Here is a 19,560-nt window from a genome sequence, read left to right on the forward strand (position 1 = left end):
GGACAAGCTTGTCCTCGTCTCTGCGGGGCTATGCCCAGCGTCACAGGCTGGAGCCCGGCCCTCCCACGGCCCCTCCGTGTCCCGGCTCCTCTGCCTGCTCTGCGGTCAGCACCTGAGATGGCCGCCCAGTCGGGGCCCAGGTTTGGCACCTGGTGCCTGAGGACGCCGTGCCTGGCGAGCTGATAGGGTGACGAGGGCTGCACGGGGGACAGGCCCGGGTCGCAGGCCACCCACTTCTCCTTCACCAGCACCACGGCGATGCTGTCAGGCAGCCCGTTGTCCCGAAACACGTACGTGCCCGGATCTAGAAACTGGTGAGCAAACCTGGGGGGCGAAGGGCCAGAATGTGAGCAGGTCTGGGGGCCACGAGCCGTGCACAGGAATAACGAGGTCCAGGGAAGCTGCCTGTGACCCCCTCCCATGTGGTCTGCTGCCCCCCGCCCTCAGCCGTCCCTCCTGTCGCCCATCCCTGAAGAGGCGGTGACCTACACTCGAGGCGCCAGTCAGCCCAGCTACGGTCACCTGGAGAAGCTGAGGTGAGTCTCCCGCACCAGGTGGCCGAGGTGCCTGAAGGCCCCGAAGTCCCAGTGAGGGTTGCTGTTGAGCAGGTGCTGCTCCTGGTACACGGGGAAGTGACTGGCCGAGCGATCTGGTGAGTGAACCAGTTGGCCTGGGTTCCAGAGGCTCTCCCAGCCCCAGCCCCGGGCAGCCCACACCCTGTCCCCAGGAGACCGTTTTCAGCCTTTCGTGTACGTAATCTTGGTGCCAGGGCGAGACCCTCCTCCCCTTGGCCTACAGAGAGAGATGCCCCTTAGGGGTGAGTACAAGCGGAGGCCCCTCAGTGGTGGGGTCTGCTCAACTCTGTACCCCTGGCAGGCACTCAGTTCATGCTGTGGGGTAGTTGGGGCAGAAGCACAGGCGGCCCGGGCCTGGCCGTTCCCTCTGACGAGGCCTTTCTCACGCACCAGTGCCGGCGCTTCTCCCTGAGACCTGTCTCCTGCCCGCCAAGGTGCCACACATGCAAATGCCGAGGCTGAGAGGGTGACGTTGCCCCAGGCCCAGTGGGTTTACGGGTTTACGGGAGAGCTGGGCCTGGAAATGCCCAGTCTGCGTGAGTCCTTTCCCTCTTCGAGCTCACTGCCCTGGCACTGCTTTGTGGGGGAGGAACTTGGGCAGCTACGTGACACGTGAAACCAAACACTTGGTCTACTTCTACCTGGGCCAGGTGGCTGTTCTGTTCAAATCTGATTAAGACTGGGGTCTTCAGCCTTGCCTAAGGGAACACCTCGGTCTCTGAACCTTTACTGCCTTGCTTTGTGCAGATATCCTCTGTACTGATTTGTTGTGCTTTTAAAGCAATTAGCAAGCTAGCTTACATTTGTAAGCTCTCTGCCCCCTGTTTTCTCTCTCAAAATCCATTCTTTAGGGGCTTCCCTGGTGGCGCAGTGGTTGAGAGTCCGCCTGCCGATGCAGGGGACACGGGTTCGTGCCCCGGTCTGGGAAGATCCCACATGCCACGGAGCGGCTGGGCCCGTGAGCCATGGCCGCTGAGCCTGCGCGTCCAGAGCCTGTGCTCCACAATGGGAGAGGCCCCAACAGTGAGAGGCCCGCGTACCACACACACACACACACACACAAAAAACCCCATTCTTTAAAAAAAATCTATTGGAGAAAAAACAAAAAAGCCAGCTTGGGGGTTAGCTGCCTCCTGCCTCTGTCTCGGCTGGCTGCCCGCCTGGCGTCCTGTGACGTCCGTGCGCGTGAGCAGGTTGGGGGACGCCCATCCCCGCAGCAGCGCCGGGGGAAACACCAGGTGGGAGAACGGGAGGGAGTTAAAGTCTCCTGAGGGCCTGGACCACCGCTCAGCGTGTGGAGGGTGAATGTGAGCTTGGAGGGGATGAGAGCCTCTTCCACCAGGGAAACAGTTTCGTGGAGGAGGACTCAGGCTTGCTCTGTGAAGTTCCGGGGCTGGGGCTCACGGGGAGGATTTGGCTCACGGTGGGGAAGACGATCCTTATAAACCAAGGCGTCCAAGATGGGGGGGCTGTGGGCAGGGCTAGGGTCGTGCCCTGGCACAGAGCAGCCCTGCAGAGGGGCTGGAGCCCAGTCAGAGGTCACCTTGGTGAGCCCCGTCTCGTCCCAAGGTGAAGAGGTCCGACAACCCCACCTGGAGCTGGAACATCAGCTCCAAGATACGGAATCGAGGCCCCCAGTGAAACGACCAATCAGGCCAAGAGCAAGGGGACAGCGCAGGCCTGTGACTCACTGCTGTGGAGTCTGGTCTGTATGTGAGGTCCCTGGACGGCTGGGCGGGGGAAGGACGACAGAGTCAGGGCGGAACTCACTGTGGTGAAGAATATGAAGCTGGAAAAGAATCGCGTCCCCCTGTGCCAGGCAGATCACTGGGTTTGGAATACGGGGATCGGTGCTGGGATCTTGGGGGGCAGGGTGCTCCGGGCCTGCAGTCCAATGACGACCTTGCTGCCGTGGGCTGGACACAGGCGGACCTGGGACAGTTTGGGGGACGAAAGCTGGAGGACCTGGGCCTGCCTGGGGAGCCACACACCTACCTCTGGGCCCCACCTGTCTTGCTTCCCCTTGAGGAGCAGTCCCAGGCCTCAGGGGGTCTCACCTCCCCAAAGGCTGTCTTCCCACATGACCTGTGATCCCTGTCAGACTGAGGGATCCCCCCACTCCTCCCACCCTCTCTGGGAAAGCCTGGCTCGGTGCCCCTCTGCGCTCACCGAGGAGGAAGGAGCCCAGCACGTTCCGCGTGGAGATGACAAAGCCAAGGATGCCGTGGGGGCCACACTGGACCAGGTGGACCCTGGCACTCCCTTGGAAGGACAGGTCTGGGCCCACTGTGCTTGTTAGTCTCTAAGAACAAAGCACAGCTTTGAACACCAGGGAGGGGCAGCGGGACTTGCAGGGATGGCCGGACGGAAGCCCAACCACCCATCTGGCACAGGTCCTGGTGAGGCTAGGCTCAGCAGTGCCACCCACCCTCTCCCAGGACGTGTTTCCTTCCTCACTAAACTTGCCCCGGTGGCGTCCTGAACCCTGGGCACTTCCTCTCTTCAGGAAACACCCCTGACTCAACTCAGGCCCCTGTACTGAATCATTGTTTTCCTCTCTTTTCTCTCTACCTGCAAACGTCCTACTTATAGAGCAACTTAGAAACATCACCCTGTATCCCAAATCTGCTGTCCAGTCCCAGGCCAGGGGACCCTTCCTACCCTTTCAGTGGCAAGCAGACACAGCCCCCTAGAGCCTCTGGTGGACAGACATCCAGGGCGAGCCATTCCTGTGTCCAGGCCCTGGTCCTCTGCCCCCGACCTCGACGAAGCATCGAGGCCCTGAAGACAGCCAGGGCCACACCATGGTGGCCAGGAGATGGCTCTGCCCTGTGGCCAGCGGTCTGGGCTGGGACAAGGCTCTGGCTGGGCTCTAGCAGGGTCCACACCATCTCTGTGGTGGTGGGGAGCGGCTTCACAACTCTGGGCCTCGCTTCACACTTCTGTAAAGTGAAGCTGATGATTTCCAAGGTCCCTTCTGGCGTTCAAACTAGATGGTCGACGTTGACATAAGAAACACCACTATTGCCTCCTTCCCGCCCTTCCTTCCAGCCCGCAGATCAAACATTCGTGCAGATAGCAAAAGACCAGGTAGGAAGGCTCTTTAAAAGATGGGCTTTCCCTCCTGCCGCCCGGGTTCTTTAGACTGGTGTTGGGGGTTCTATAGCCACGGGTGCTGGGGCTGTCTGTCTCGAGTAGGCAGAGGCTGCCCATCCTTTCCAGCCTTTCCTCGAGCTGGGCTCACCCTCTGGACGCTGTCCCCAGCCTCGTCCTTCATGCTGAGGATCAGCTCTCTGCTGGGCCCCCAGGCCAGGGAGAGCTGGGGGGCCCTGGCCAGACACTGGGCGTCACAGAGCTCTTCTGCAGAGACGTACTGCTGGCACTGGCAGCTGCGGGAGAGGATGGGGTGGGGAGGGGTCTGTCTCAGCGGGCTCCATGTGCCCCTCAGCCAGCTCGGGCTCCTCTGGAGGAAAGTGAGCTGCCTATGCTTCCTGAGCAGCGGCTGCACTTTCGGGGGAGGTCCTGAGGTGACTGGACAACACGCTCTCGCCCCTGGCCCTGCGCCAGCCTGGGCACGTCCCGGGACAAGAGCAATGCCTGGGACAAAGGCCTTGTCCTGGTTGGGGGGCTCGGCACTTTTGCTCGGCCTCCTGTCAGGGTGGAGTGTGGCGAGGGTGAGCTGCTCAGCCTGGAACGCTGCCAGCGCAGCGGCTGCCCTCCACAGCCTGCTCCACCCAGTGCAAAGGTCAGCTGGAGGTCTAGAACTCAGGACCGCATCAGGGCCCCCCCTGGCTTGGGGTCCAGTCAGGGTCAGCTCCTGGCAGTTGTGGGGGCCTGGGGTCTGGACCTCACTCTTCCCTGCTGTCAGTGCTCCCTCAGGCTGGGCCGCTTGCCCCGGCTGTGCTGGCTGGGCGCCCATCTCGGGATGCGCACACAGGCAGCTTCTGGAAAGACCTTGCAGGAGTCGGCTCAGTCTGGGTCCTGCCAACAGCCTCCTGGACGGGCCCTCGGGGGACGGTCAGGACCTGCCTGGAGATGGTGGCTTCATTATGCTCTCAGCGGCTTTTCGTCACTCACATGCCCAGTCCAGCGCTGAGCTCCCCGCCCACTGGGCGACAGAAGAAGGAGCAGTCGTACTGCTTGGGGGACACACACGTGCGGGTGGCGGCCAGGCGGACGTCTCCAGGAGAGCAGCGCTCCACGACCTGTGGGAGGGCGTGGGAGGAGAGTCCTGGCCCAGCACCTGCAGGCCTGGGGTGCACCAGAGAATATTCCAGGGACAGGGGCAGGGTCTCAGGGGGAGCCAGGCCCCTCTGAGAGGTCATGTAGTCAGCATGCTAAGACTAGGGTTAGGCTTGAGGGCAGAGGGGAACCCACAAAAGTAGTAGGAGACAAGTGAGCTGCCTTGGGAGGTATTTGGGAGGCCTAGCTCTGGGGAGGCCGGACCCAGGTTCCCACACAGCAGCTAAGATGACCTCCTAGGAGATGAGTAAGGATCAGCAGGACGGAAGGTGGGGGCTCGTCAGGGAAGGCTTGCTGGAGGAGGTGGTGGTGAAACTGGTTTTGAAGAAGAATTGTGAGGGCAAGACTCACAGAGGGAGGGCGGTTCAGAGGTCAGAACGACCAGAGGGTGTTGGGGGGGCCGGCCCAATCAGCGGGGCTGGGGTGGAGGGGTCTGCAGGAGGGCGTAGCAACAAGTGAGGCTGGTGAGCTGGCTGGGCGGCCACCCGCGTGTTACCCTGGGCCCTCACCATCTGCCTGCCTCCTGAGAGTGGGGGTCCAGGAAGGAAGGGGGCTGGGCGGCCACAGCCCCCTCCCTGGAGGTCATGTCGGGGAAGACACACTCCCACCTGAAAACCTCAGTTACTTAGGCCAGTGGTAACCAGACTTTTCATCCTGCTTCCCGAGAGTAAAAAAGTACTGTAAAAAATATTGTGATAATATACACTAGACTGAGTATAATATATACGCACACATGTAAACGCAACTGAAAAGCTAACGAGGAGAAAAAGTGAATATGAACCGTTCTGATACTTCCTTCTTGTACCTCAGTGGCTTATCTGGAGCACACCCATGTTGAGACGGGCTAGGTGAGGCCCAGAGCCTTCCCTGTTCCCTGAAGAGGGGTGACAGGTGAGGGAATTGGCCTATTAACATCAGGGATGGGCTTTAGGTGATGCCCATGAAATAAGCCACGCCTCTGATTGGGGATCTGATCTGTATGTGATCGGAAGACGTGTCAGAGTGGAGACATGTGTTCCCTGTCTCCACTAGGCCTCCAACTAGGAGACAGGTTTGACCTTCGGGGCCAGGAGGTGGGCCAGACAGTGTGTCAGTCCCCACGCAGGCCAGTGTGAGGCACTTGAAGGCCTCCGGCTGGTAAGCAGCTCTGAGCGGGAAGGAGGGTGCCCCTGAGGGAGGGAGGGCGTGGGCCCGCAGGGAAGTCAGAGAGGTGCGGAGGACGGACGGGTGGGAGGGAGCCCAGCTCCTTACAGACCTGAGTAAGCATGCAGGGAGCTGGGCCAGTTGGTGACATGAAGGACAGGTGCCCCGACTGTTCGAGGGAACAGCTTCTCATCCAAGCTGAGGGCCCTCAGCTGAGCTGAGACTTGAGCAAGGCCTGGGAGCTAGGTTAGCCAGTGGCTTTTCAAACTTCAGCGAATATCAGAACCACTTGGAGGGCTTGTGGAAACCCAGTTTGCTGGGTCCCACCCCTGGGGTTTCTGATCCAGTAGGTCTGGGGTAGGGCGCAGGGTTTGCATTTCTAACAAATTTCCAGGTGATGCTGATTCCGTCAGTGCAAAGATCACACTTTGAACCACCGGTCTAGGATAAGGCAGGATGCAGAGCCTTTTGTACACAGGGGAGAGGGGCTCCGACAGGGAGGGACCACTGGAAACTGAGGACCGCGTGACTTAGGGCTCCGGGCATGCTGGAAGCCAGCCAGGCTGGGGCCAGGGCCAGGGGCTGGTGCCTGTTTCCGCCTGGTGGGGATAAAGCAGCACGCCTCAGCCTGTTGGCTTTTCCCCTGTTGAGCAGCGGGGTCTTCAAACGGGAAGGTAGAACGGCCTGATGAAGTGGACGGGTGGCCAGAGGAGGAGGGTGGTGAGAGAGCAGCGTCTCAGATGGAGCTCCTGTCAGACTTGGGTGGGCAGGCGGCCTTGGGGTCCTGACTGTTGTCTTGTTTGCTGTGGCTCAAATATGGGATTAAGACCGACTGATAATTGGAGGTTTGGACTCAAAGGGGAAACCTCCGAGCAGATAGGGGCCTGGGTGAGGGGCTGAGTGAGCTGGGGCAGCACCGGGGGCAGCTGTACCACACTGGTTGGGCAAAGTGTCCCCCATAAAGATGTTGCTGCCTTTTAGGAGGAAGTCGGATCCAGAGCCTCCGGAGCCAGCTCTGAAGGGAGGGCGTCTGGATCTTGCTGCCACCAGGGCTGTGTGCCTGGGGAGGGGACATCCTCCTGCAGACCCCTCCACGCCAGCCTGGCTGATTGGGCTGGCTCCCCGACGCTCCCCAGCCTCTAGCCTCCTGGCCCACACGGGATGGTCACCCCTGCGGGGGCGACTCCAAGACCCTTTACGAGGCTGAGGTCCTGGGGCTCTGTGATAAGGAGAGGCCCCGAGGTCGCCCCACTTGTGCAGGACGTAATCCTTGGGTGTGGCCCACGGAGGTGCCCGGCAGGCACGGACGGACGGCGCTCCCCTTGCCCCCCTCGGCCGCGGGGCTACCTGGGGCTGACAGTCCTCTTCGCTGCTGCTCTCGCCCTCGTAGGACTCATGTCCTGCCCGGCAGATGCAGGAACCGTCTGACTTCTGGAAGACCCTGTTCAGTCCCCGGCACGTGCAGTGGGAGGCACCTGGGGAGAGAGGGTCCCGCAGCCGTCCAGGCACCTGGCAGGGAGCCAGTGGCAGCCAGGTGGAGGGAGCAGACACCTGTCTTTACCAAAGTACTGACCTGGGGGGTCTTTGAGGGGGTTGAATGAGATTTTCCAAATCTCAACCCTGGCTTTGCATTAGAATCTGAGAAGTGTTTAAAAAACATCAATGTCTGGGTTGAGGTCTGGGTCCCCTTTAGACCAATTAAATAGAAATCTCTGAGGCAAGGCGAGGCCAGGACAACGTAAAATAGATAGCTAGTGGGAAGCAGCCGCATAGCACAGGGAGATCAGCTCCGGTGCTCTGTGACCACCTAGAGGGGTGGGATAGGGAGGGTGGGAAGGAGATGTAAGAGGGTGGAGATACGGGGATATATGTATACATATAGCAGATTCATTTTGTTATACAGCAGAAGCTAACACACCATTGTAAAGCAATTATACTCCAATGAAGATGTTAAAAAAAAAAAAAAGCGCCCGCAGAGCTTTATTGTTCAGCCAAGGCTGAGAGCTAGCGATGCAGCTGAACACCCCCGACACCTGTGGAAGTTGTTGCTCCTACTTGGATCACAGAAACCCTCTGACATGTCATGAAGGGCTGGCACAGGCCTCTGTCTCTAGGCAATTAGCGGGGGGGGGTGGATCTGAGAGGGAAGGCCGCTCAAGAAGCTTGAAGGATGGATGGACTGGGTGAGTGCAACTGGGAGGACAGGGATTCTCAGCAGAGAAAGTGGTGGGTAGGGAAGCTTAGATTTTCTTTGGAGACAAAAGGGGTCCAGGTGGATGTTCTCTGGGAGAGGCAGCTAGGGGGAGGTAGAGAGGGGGCCTTGCAGGGGACTAGGATTCACTGCAATTCTGGCCAATTCAACCCTGTTGGGACTGGCGTCTCCTTGGGAGAATAAAAACACTCATTTAGGGTGTAGCCTTTGTCAGTTTGCTGCAGGTAACCACCTGTGCACAGTGCACAGGAGCCAGTAGACCCGCAGCAGAACTTGTTGAGTGAATTGATTAAAGCTGACATTTTTTTGCTAACATGGTTACATTCTCCCCCTGTCCCCCCAAATTTAGGGACCATTAACATGAGAGACACCTATTTCTACTGTAGAGAAGGTCGGGAATTGCTCAATGCTGAATGACACAAGGACTATTCTTCCACCAGTCAGGTCGGCCAAGGCCCCTCTGCTCCCTTGAACTCTAGAATGTGTTTTGGCCCATCTGGACCAGCTCCCTGCAGAGACCTGGGCACCATCATGCCCTTGGAGTCTTCCGTCTCTTCTCAGTGTCCAGAGCACTGGGCTCCAGACCTGGCTTGTGGCCTTGTGGTCCCACAGAGGTGCCTTGGGAGCTTCTTGGGTGATGGAGGGACTAAATGGGAGCACTTATGAGACCTCACCCTGGACATAAGTTTCATATTAATTCACTAAGCAAGAATTTTTGGAAAAAGTTTTCTGTTGCTAAAGAATACTTTGAACAAGAGTCTGAAAGCTTGGCGTGGCATTCATGCCTATAGAATTGATCACTGATCTATATTAGAAGCATCATTTTTTAATGTCTGCCTGCCACCAACCCAACCCAGCAAGATTTTACTCATCTGCCAGTTCCTGTTTAAATATAACACTTAAACATTTTGGGGCTTCCCTGGTGGTGCTGTGGTTAAGAATCTCCTGCCAACGCAGGGGACACGGGTTCGACCCCTGGTCCAGGAAGATCCCACATGCCGCGGAGGAACTAAGCCCATGTGCCACAACTACTGAGCCTGTGTGCCTAGAGCCTGTGTTCTGCAACGAAGAGTAGCCCTCACTCGACGTAACTAGAGAAAGCCTGCACGCAGCAATGAAGACCCAACGCAGCCAAAAATAAATAAATAAAACATTCTCCATAAACTTTCCCTGATCCTGCCATGAAGAAGCAATTTCTTCCTATTTTGAACCATCCAGACTTTTTGGTTCTTTTCTTGTGGCACTTGACACTTCTGCCCATTTGTTTTGTGTTTTTTCTTTCTTCCGAGTAGACCTGTCTCAGTACCTTCCACAGTGCCTTTGTGGTACTAACAACAATTGGAGGCTAGTGTTTATGAGCTGACCTTTAAAATAAATTACCTAAAACAACCTCCATTGCATCCCAAAAGGGAAAGAGGCAGCTTACAAAAGTGCACATACCTGCAAGACTTTTCCTGCCTTTGGCAAGGGTAGAGTAGCTTATTTCAGGGCAATCTTCCTATGACACACAACAGAAAAGCCAGAAAAATATAGAAAACCTCTGTTTGAAGGCCTAGGGAGCTTAATTGAGGACTTAAGGAAAAGAGAAAGGAAATGCAGAGGGACAAGCCCACATTTGGGACCCGCTTCCCTGAAAGGCATTTGCCTCTCAGTGGAGAGCCTGAGAAGGTGAGCATAGCTTCAGGAAGTCTCACATGGCCCAGGGACCACCAGGAATGAGGGTCTCTGGTAAACATGAGACCCTCAGTGTTTCTGGCTTTCAGCTCGAAGCACTGAAGAGCTACACCCAGGTAAGCACTGACTCTTGTGAAACCTGAAGCCCAGCACTGATTTTCTGAAGCCCTGATGAATGGAGGGAATTTGTTCCTACTGTAACTGGTTTCCAGAGTGAAAGTAATTCCTCTACGGAGGAAGGTACAGAATCAAGAATTTCAAAATTTCTCTACAATTTTCATTCACTAAGTCTAGCATTCAATTAAAAAAAGCATATAAACAAACAAACAGTAATTGCTAAGAAATCCAAAGGAAAAAAGACAGAGAGTAGATATGGCTCTCAAGAGATCCAAATACTGGAGGTGTGATACGTGACATATACTTTAAACTGTGATTAGTATATTTGATAAATCAAATAACAAGATGGAGAATTTCAATGGGAAACAGGAAACTATTAAAGATGAATAGAAATTCTAGAACTGAAAGATTCAATAGCAAAAAATAAAGTATCTTTAGATGTATTTAATAGCAGATTATATGGAGATGAAAAGAAAATAGAGTATAGGTCTGAAAAAACCATCCAAAATGAATCTCAGTATGAGAAAATAAAAGATAAAAATTGCAGAAAATAGTGCAAGAGACACGTGCATGGTGAAAAGAGATAATATATGTGTAATGAGAGATCCAAAAGGAAAGGAGGAAGAAGAAAACAGAGTAAACATTTAAAAATGTAATGGCTGAGAATTTCACAAAATTAAAAGACATCAAACTACTTGAGAAGTACTAAAGAAACTCAAACAGGATAAATACAAAGAAAAAAATTTAGTTATATTCCTAAAAACCGAAGACAATGAGAAAATCTTAAAACCACCCAAGAAAAAGGATATTTACCTGCAAAGAGCAAATAAAGGACTTATATAAGACTTCTCAACAGAAAAAATGGAAGCCAGAGGCAATGGAAGTGTATCTCTGAAATGCTGAAAGAAAATAACTGTCAAGCTAGAATTCTCCGCTTAGCTAAAATATGCTTTAGGCTAAAGCTGAAAAGAGACATCTTTAGGCAAACAAAACATTAGAAGATGAAATTTTAAAACCTAATAGCATTTACAATAACATCAAAATATATCAAATACCTAGGAATATATAAATAAATATATATCAATACCTAGGAGTACATAAATATATGTATATATCTCGTTATTTTCTGAATTGTGTTCTGATTAGACTTCTCAACTTCTACAAGAAATCCCACTCCAATTAACATGTTTTCCCTTTTTATTTTCTAAAAGCGTTGTTGATTTCCTGTGGAGGATATTAGTGAAGAGTCAAAATTCACTCTTCCTGAGTAGATATCCAGTTGGCATGGCACTTTTACTGAAAGAACACTCATGTTTGCCATTAATCAAACATCTCATACACATGTAGGTCTATTTGAAAATCTATCCTGTTCCATTGGTCTTTTATCCTGTCCTTGCATAAACATCCCCCTGTCCTAATCACTGTAGCTTAATAATAAATCTTATCGGTAGTCTGTGTCTGCCAACTTTGTTCTTCTTTTCAAGGTTGTCAGCCATTTTTGGCCCTTGAATTTCCATATGATCAGGTCATATCCACAAAGATCATAACTGGAATTTCTCTTGGATTGCACAGAAACAACAGATCCTTTGGGAGAGAGATGACATTTTTATTATATTGAGGCTTCTAATCCTTGAACATGGCTTAACTTTCCTTTTATTTATGTCTTTTTTATTTATTTTAGACAGCACTTAGAACAGTGCCTGGCATGTGGTAAGTGCTCTTAGTACTATCCTAGGTAAAGTCTGCCAACTTTGTCTGTGGACCTCAGCGCTCATTCGGGCGCAGGGCTGGAAGAAGCCCACACTGAGGCTAAATGTGTGGGATGCGTGGGACTTTGATCCCCACTGCGGGATCATCTGGCTGCGCCTCCTGCTGGCACAGTAGACCAGTGCAAACGGCTCACGCAGCAAAAACCATGTGAAGAGATCACATCTTTGAAATGAGGGGAGGTTAGGGGGTCAGCAAGGGGTCATTGCCTTACAGCTCTGCACCTGATCCCTTGGGGGACTTCAGAGCAGCGGCCCCAGATCCCTGCTGGGCAATCCCAGGTGGAGTACCGGCCCCCGTCCCCGCCCCCAGCCTGGTCCTTGGAGCAGTTTGCTCAGCCTCTCCGAGGGTGTCCCACGTGCTCCCTGGTCTGCGTGTTGAAGTCACCACCCAGACTCTCATTTCACCCACGCACCCCACGCTGGGATGTACTGCGGCTCTCGGGAAACAACTCCCCTCAACGATTAGGTGGCTTCCGTCAACCTTACACCGTTGACCCTCAAAGCTGCAGGGACAGGGGAACTGGTGTATTTGGAGCCCACGTCTGCAGACAAGGGCGACGAGCCAGCTGGGGCCGGTGGGCACGTGAGACTCACCCGGTGGAGAGAAGGCAGAGCTCCCGCAGGGGAGGCAGCCTGCCTGGCCTGGCTGGGCATTGAAGGAGCCTGCAGGGCAGGGCAGACACTCTTCCACTGCCCCCGCCTGCCTGCTGCTCCTAAAGGCTCCCGATGGGCAGGGCCTGGGGCTGCGCGTCCCGGCAGGACAGTAGTGCCCCACTGGGCATGGCTGGCTGTGGTAACTCTCTGTCCCTGGAGGGAAATGGAGGGGAAATTCTGAGCCGTGGACTCCCCCTAAGGCGGGGACAGAACCTGCGAGAGAGAGTCCAGAGAGTCCAGGGGAAGAATGAGCTTGCTGGGGTGTGGGGGAGGGGAGGGGAGCCCTCAGAGCACGTACAGAGAAGGAGTCGGAGGCCCTGTACCCTGCTGTGTCTCCCGCACTCCCAGCGGTCCCCTCGCCTCCATCTCACCCTGCAGACACAGGGCGGTGTGTCTGGCCTCCCTCACACACTGGGCAGCCCTTGTCCTATTTTTGAGAGCATCCGGGCCACGGGCTCCAACATGCTCATTTGTATGGTGTCGTGCACAGTCTGTGATTTGTAGGTCTTTTAAACCTAACATCCAGACAGACAGGGTGTCTACTTGCTCTGAGGCCTGCTTCATCTGTGCCCTCCCTGTGCGCTTGGGTCTCTCTGTCTCAGGCGGCCGGCCTGGCCGAGAAGAGCTACGGGCCTGTCCCGTGCACACTCCCAGGGGTCCTGCAGGCCTCTCTCCACCTGCCACCTCCGTCCGCCTCACCAGTCTCAGCCCACTTCTGACCCGAGGACCAAGCCCTACCCCCCTGGTTCCCAAACTCACCCTGGTGGCAGCTGAATCCGGGGGGGCAGGGCTGGCAGGGCAGGGCGTCCAGGGCCCGGCTGTGGTAGGTGCCCGCTTCACAGAGGCGGCAGCAAGTCTCCTGGGAGACTCTGAGGCCACTTCCATTCAGGGCCTCGGAGCCCCCAGGGCACGCACGTGGATGGATGCTGCCCGGGGGGCAGTAATAGGGAAACACGCAGCTGCACAGAGACACAGAGCCCAGACCCCATGTTCATGCTGATGGGGTCTGTGTGTGCTGTTGCTTCTCATCTCACCAGCAGAGCCCCGACATAGCCCAGGCTTGGGCCTTAAGCTGCCAGGGGGAGGGCAGACTCCGATATTACCCCAGATGGGGGGCTCTGGGGTTGCCTTGTGTCTGGTGGGGCCTGAGCAGGTCGAGTTGCCTTCCTGGAAGTGGCTGAGCCATGCCCAGGCGGCCAGGCCATTGGGCAGTGCCACGTCTGCCCCCCTGCCCACCTCGCCCTGGACAAAAGGATGTGTGGACCAGACATGATTGGCGGGGGCGTGGTGGGGTGCACAGCCAGGCCTGTTGGGGTGTCGGTCCTGGACACAGGAAAGGGGCTGCCAGATGAAGTTCAACGTGCCCAGGCATATTTGAATTTCAGGTAAACAATGAGTATAAGCACTCCCGCATATTGCTTGGGCCACACTTATATGAGCAATGTGTCTGTTGTTTAACTGAAATTCAAGTGTGACTGGGTTTCCTGCATTTTCTTTACCTGAATCTGGCCAGCCTGCAGGACGGCCCTAGAAGCCCATGAAGGACATCTCAGTGCAGTTGGCTTCCTCATCCTCCTTCCCTGGGACAGAGGCACGGAAGACCAGGCAAAGGGGTACCAGGTACTTGTCTCTGAGCCCTGCTTTTTGGCCTGAGACCTTTGGGAACCCGAGGGAGGTGACCCCTGTCGGGGGGGGAGCCCGCGGGCTGAGACGTGCTGAGGGGCCTGACACTCACACGATGGGTGGGGTACTCACAGCTGCCCTGGGCCGGTGTAGGTGGAAGAGCCGGCAGGGCAGGTGTAGCCTGCAGGACAGAGCGGGGGGGTCCCAGTCTGGGGCCCGCAGTAGGAGCCAGCCCTGCACATGACCTCAGCCACAGCACCTGAGGGAGACAGGGACAGGCCGAGCCACCTAGGCCCTGGGGAGATCCAGGTGGCACAGACCCAACCAGACTGGGTGGACCTTGGGGGGCTGGGCAGATGGTTTGGGAAGGCAAGCAGGTGGCCATGCAATGCCTGCGTGATGTTCTCTGGGCCTCCTGCGTGAGCTCCTGGCCAAACCTGAGGGGGGAGCGGGGGAGGGCTGGGGGAGGGGCTGGGAGGGAGCGAAGGGTCACAGTCTCACCTGCAGAGCACTCAGATCCAGCTCTGCAGGGGATTGGAAACACATTTGCTCGGCCGCTTTGCTCAGCCTCTGGGCAGTAGTAGCCAGGGGGACAGAGCTCACAGTCTTCCCATGATGAGGCCCCTGGCTCTGTCCGAAAGGTTCCAGGTGGGCAGAGAAAGGCACCCTGACCACCTGGGCACCAGTAGCCTGGAGGACATGGGTGGTCTTCGAAGGAAGAGAGACCTGGGGCAAAGGCAGAAGGCAAGGGAGGTGCCTCCTGCTGGCCTCTCGACTCTCCTCCCCAAAGGTCTCAGCATCTGGCCTGGAGACGGCCTCTCACCTGGGGACGCGCAGTGGTACCCGGCGGGGCAGGGGAGGCACTCTGTCAGACTCTCGGCCCCTTCTGCTGCCAGGTAGGTGTGCGCAGGGCAAGCCTGAGGGGTTCCTGGGTGGGTCTCACTACCTCCAGGGCAGTAATGACCGGTGGGGCAGGGGTAGATGGCCGGGGCCCCTGGAAAGCAGGGTAGGGCTCGGGCTCCATCCTCCCCTCCTGCCCAAAGGGCCTCCCCGGGCCCTTCTCAGGACCAGCACACCCCAGGCTGTGACACAGGTGCCTCACCGACTTTGCACCAGTGCCCGGCGGGGCAAGGCCCGCAGTCCTCTTGCTGCTTGGCTCCTGGGGCTGCTGCGACAGTGTGACGTGGGCACAGGCTGGGCTCTCCACTGCCCTCGGGGCAGTAGAAACCTGCAGCACACGGGGTCGTGCTGGAGTCCTTGGAAGGCAGGGAGGCTGCTCCTCCGGGGCAGGTGGGGAACTGTGCCAGGACTCTGGGGGAGCTGTGTGTGGGGGCGCCCGGGGGATTCTGCCAGCCCAGGGGTTGAGAGGTCTGGGTGCCAGTCCTGGCTCCCCTTGCTTCTGCATTTGTCCAGTCAGTAACCATCTGAACTGCATTGGGTGCATATTCATATCAGATATTACGTACATGTGGTATGTGTAATTACATACACATGTATATGCATGTACATACTAGACGAACAACAACTGGGGTCAACTATTTTTAGAGTCTGTTTGTGACACACAGAGAAGGTTCTTTGCTAGGGTGGGTTCTGTGGTGACAGCTGGACAGCCTTGCTCTCTGCCTCTTTCACATCCCAAGGGCAAGAAATGGGGGCTGTTACCTGGTGGGCACTGCTCGGCACATAGCTGTCCCTGGGAACACGGGGTCTGGGACTCCCTTGGACCTGATGCCGTCACTTCAGAGGTCCCAGGTGGGCAGAAGTAACCAGCAGGACATTTCCCCCATACCTGTCTGCCTCTAACAGCCAGGGAGAGGGAAGAGAGTGACCAGGATGGAGGGGCCCATCTGAGCCCAGTGCCCCAGCGCCAGGGGGAAGCTTGCCCTGGTTTTGGACAGTTTCACTGTGACCCATAGTGTAAAAGACCTTTGACCTCTGCTGCAGGAGCATGTGTGAATATAGCCAAGTATACGAGAGAAAAAGATGAGACTCTTCACCCAGCAGGGGAGCAGGGTGTGAGGCTCACACCCGGGGGCCATCGCAGCAGCCACGAGCCCCGTCCCTGCACTGCCTCCGGGAAAAGCTGGATATCTTTTCTCTATGGCACTTGTGGGGCCCAGTGGATAAAGCGCAGGACCCCGGCTGCCATCAGCAGCACGAGCCCCCCAGGAGAAGCTCGGAGGCCCTGCTGCACTCGCTGTGGGCTGAGGAGGGAGAGGACAGACAGCAGGTACTGTCCCCAGGTGTGCTCAGGGCCCAGGGCCCGCCGGGGCCTGGGCTTGGAGCCACCAGTCTGACCTCCTGCTCTGCAGCTGGAGAAAGCAGACTAGACCTAACGATGAACTTCCTGAGATGGGAGAGGAACCTGCAGAGGGAGAGTCCGAGGAGTCCTCTGCTGTCACCTGGTAAGTAGAGGAGGACCCGCTTTGAAGCAGGTTCATCTCTGCATGAAATGTCCAGCAACTCCTCTTTTGATGACCCCTGTCCCCAGTCTCCAGAAACTGCCTTTAGCAAACGTCGGGAGCTTTCCCTGGACGAGAGACCACCAGTGTGGTCTCTTTTGTTTTGATTGGCTACTCTGAGCGGCTGAGCCTGTCCCTAAGGTCTCGGGAAAGGCTGGAAGCCGGGGAGCCTCCACCCCCGAGGCTGTGCGTCTCTGAACCCCAAGCGCAGAGTCCTTGCTGTGACATTCCACGGACGGGGCAGCCAGGTGCCACCACGCACATGTTTTACACATAGAGGAGGGAGGGGGTATAGGAAGTTCAGGAGGAATTTGGACCTTAAGGCCTGCTTTCTGATCATTCTGGTTAAAGAAACCATGTATTGTCTGTCCAGCCCAAGGGATTACAAAAGCTATTCACACTATAGAAAATTCAGAGGTAGAGGTACAAGGAAGAATTGTCCATCTTTCCCCTGAGTGTATGTGCAGGACACTGGTATCGCCTAGAGGCACAAAGAGTTTCACCTGTAAGGAACTGCCCCTGTTTTTAGGCAGGAACTGAGCAGAGCTATTTTCATTTCATATCCACCCTCGCTCAGTTTGAATGTATTTTATTTATCTTAAAATCCAAGTCTGTGCTAAGTGTCCTGGCTTTCTAGCTGTCTTTGCCTAATTGTCAGGCTTTCCCTCCCTGTTCAGGTCCATGCAGCCACGTGGGGCTGTGATCTCACCTGCAGCCTTTTGGCCTCTTACACATTAGCTCCCACACCCACGGGTTGGGGCCCTTGGGACAGACTAGGGGACCCACCGGGCCTCTTTAGCCAGAGTGTGCACTTTGATGGCAGTGGCAGGAGGTGAATGAATCTGGGCTGTTACTGACCTGCAGTAGTGACCAGGGGGACAGACGGAACAGTCACCCTCTTCCCGGAGGCCCAGTGTGTCCCTGGGAGTGAAGGTCCCTGGCGGACATGGAGGTGGAGACCATGTCCCTGGAAGAGGGGGAGCAGCTAGTGAAGACGGGCAGCCGAAGGCTCAGGTCACATCTGTGCCTCTGGACCTGCCCAGACGGATGGATTCACAGAGGGCATCGCATCCTGCTGCCCCTGAGGGCGCTGAGTTTCTCACGCTGCTTTCTCAGAGCCGACGGAGTGACGACAGCGTGGTGACCTCGATGTCTCTCTCTAGGGTCATTGTCTCTTTCCAAGAGGAACTCCCTAGCGGAGGGTTTTCAGAGAGCAGTGAAGCTGTTTCGGGGAGAGCGGCTCAGTGAGGTGCGTGCTGTTGGTCAGGTGTGTGGGATCCCTGGGTCTGAGTGCGTCTCATGGGGAAATGCACCCCCTCCTCCCCGCCCTCCCTCCACAGGGCCCTGCTGCCCCGCCTGGCTGGGTGGGTGGGACGCTCCTGGGCCAGTCCCACCCTCCTCGACTCAGCACCCACAGCCCCATCACATCCGCAGCCCCTGTCCTGGGGGCTGCCGTCTGGCTTTGCTGGCCTCAGTGTTTCCTTGTGCATGTGGGCAGGGCTGGCAGCTACCAGTGTACACACCTCGAATGGAAATGAAAAATTTCCTGACGGGGAAAAAAGGTTTAGAGGGGCAGCCGGAGTGGGGGTAAGAAGCCGGAAGGTGGGGGTTTAGTTAGGGGAGGATGAGAGTAAGACAGTCAGCACCTCAGCAAGGGTGGGCTGAAGGTCTGGGGGTGAGCCTGTGAGTCCAGGAGAGCTGTCCTCTCCTGTGTGTGTGTGTGTGTGCATGTGTATGACTAGTACAACATGTAGTCACCAGGACAACAGGCCAGGTTATTAGAACTTGTCATGTCCTAAATATTCTGGGGGAGAAGATCACTCATTTAAAAGGGGCATAACTTTCACACCACAGGCACGGGAAAAACAAATGTATGCATCACTTGTGGCTCAAACACTTATGAATGTAACGCACTCAGCACTCCTAAAATTGGCAGGAGGATCTTCTCCCAAGTTCACCTAAGACATGACAAAGCTTATGGACTTTTGTGGACGCCTATCTGTCTGCTGGGCTGCCTGCAGACCGCATATGCGTGTGTGGGCACGTGTGTACATCTGGGTGCATCTGCTGTGTGTGCATCTGTGTTTGTGAGCATGTGTACCATGAGAGTGTGTGAGAACCCTTGTGTCCATGTGTGCATGTACTCGCAGGTGCATGTGCGAGCTGGTGTGAGAGTGGCATGCACAGTGTGTTCTGGGTTAGCAGACTTGCAGTGGCTGTGGCGCTGCTGTCTCATCTGCCACTGCCCCAGGACCCTGACAGCACCGCAGGGCCCCTCTCCAGGCGGAGCTCAGGAAGCCGCCGCAGATCGGTGGCCCAGACGGGCACAGGCAATGACCCCTGTTTGCCATCACCTGCGGCCCAGCTGCTCTCTGGGGCCCCCAGGCTGAGTGCGGGGAAGAGGCAGGGCACTGAGCATGGGTGAGTCAACTGATGGAGAGAAGAGAAGCAAGAGGGTGGGTGGGAGAGTGAGGGGTGGGATCGGGGCGAGGGGAGGACGGAGGCTGAGGGTAGCTCGTCGCGCCGGCCTTCCTAGTGCGAGCTTGGCGCCGACACGCGTTGGCCCTCCATGGATTTTGAATGAAAGAGTGAATAGATGGATGAATGAATGCATGAAAGGAAGGAAGGGAAGGGGGAAGATAGGGGAGCTGTTGAGAAAGAAGAGAGTCCGGGAGGCGTGGGGAGCTGAGGGCTCCTGGGCGTACCGGCTGGGCAGTAGGCGTGCGCTGGGCAGGGCTTGGGCGCTCTGGTTCCAGGCTGTGGGCAGTAAAATCCAGGTGGACACTGGAGGCAGGTGTCTGAGCCTGGGGAGGGCTGGTACTGTCCTGGGTGGCACAGGGCAGGCCAAGCAGCCCCTGGGTGGCAGAAGTGACCCTGGGCAGTGGACGAAAAGCAGCGCCTCTGAGGGCCAGGCTGGGTATCGTCAGGGTGCCCAGGGGCTCGGGTGGGTCAGTGCCTTGTCCTTCCTTCTGGCTGGTTCAAGGCCCTGCTGACTGGAGCGCAGGAGGCCAGGGGGCTGGATGGGGCAGCTGCGGAGAGGATCAGGGTCTAGGAGATGGGGAGGTGAGGCCCCTCCTGTGAGGCACTGA

General features: G+C 56.3%; 1 protein-coding gene across 1 annotated transcript in view; it reads right to left on the reverse strand.

The window, feature by feature from the left end:
* LOC149746887 (uncharacterized) overlaps positions 1-19,560 on the reverse strand; it is a 43,946-nt gene that overhangs the window by 15,731 nt on the left and 8,655 nt on the right. Inside the window, 16 exon segments of the mRNA XM_089899301.1 lie at positions 113-324; positions 523-649; positions 2,346-2,507; positions 2,745-2,877; positions 3,820-3,964; positions 4,653-4,780; positions 7,308-7,435; positions 12,327-12,539; positions 13,146-13,345; positions 14,142-14,268; positions 14,511-14,735; positions 14,833-15,003; positions 15,112-15,237; positions 15,672-15,808; positions 17,330-17,438; positions 19,177-19,345. Of these exon segments, the coding sequence (XP_089755427.1) occupies positions 113-324; positions 523-649; positions 2,346-2,507; positions 2,745-2,877; positions 3,820-3,964; positions 4,653-4,780; positions 7,308-7,435; positions 12,327-12,539; positions 13,146-13,345; positions 14,142-14,268; positions 14,511-14,735; positions 14,833-15,003; positions 15,112-15,237; positions 15,672-15,808; positions 17,330-17,438; positions 19,177-19,345 (2,512 nt within the window).

This window comes from Delphinapterus leucas, chromosome 18 (genome assembly GCF_059928025.1).
Source record: "Delphinapterus leucas isolate spDelLeu-1000000601 "Yukka" chromosome 18, BTC_Dleu_Yukka2, whole genome shotgun sequence".
Lineage (NCBI taxonomy): Eukaryota > Metazoa > Chordata > Mammalia > Artiodactyla > Monodontidae > Delphinapterus > Delphinapterus leucas.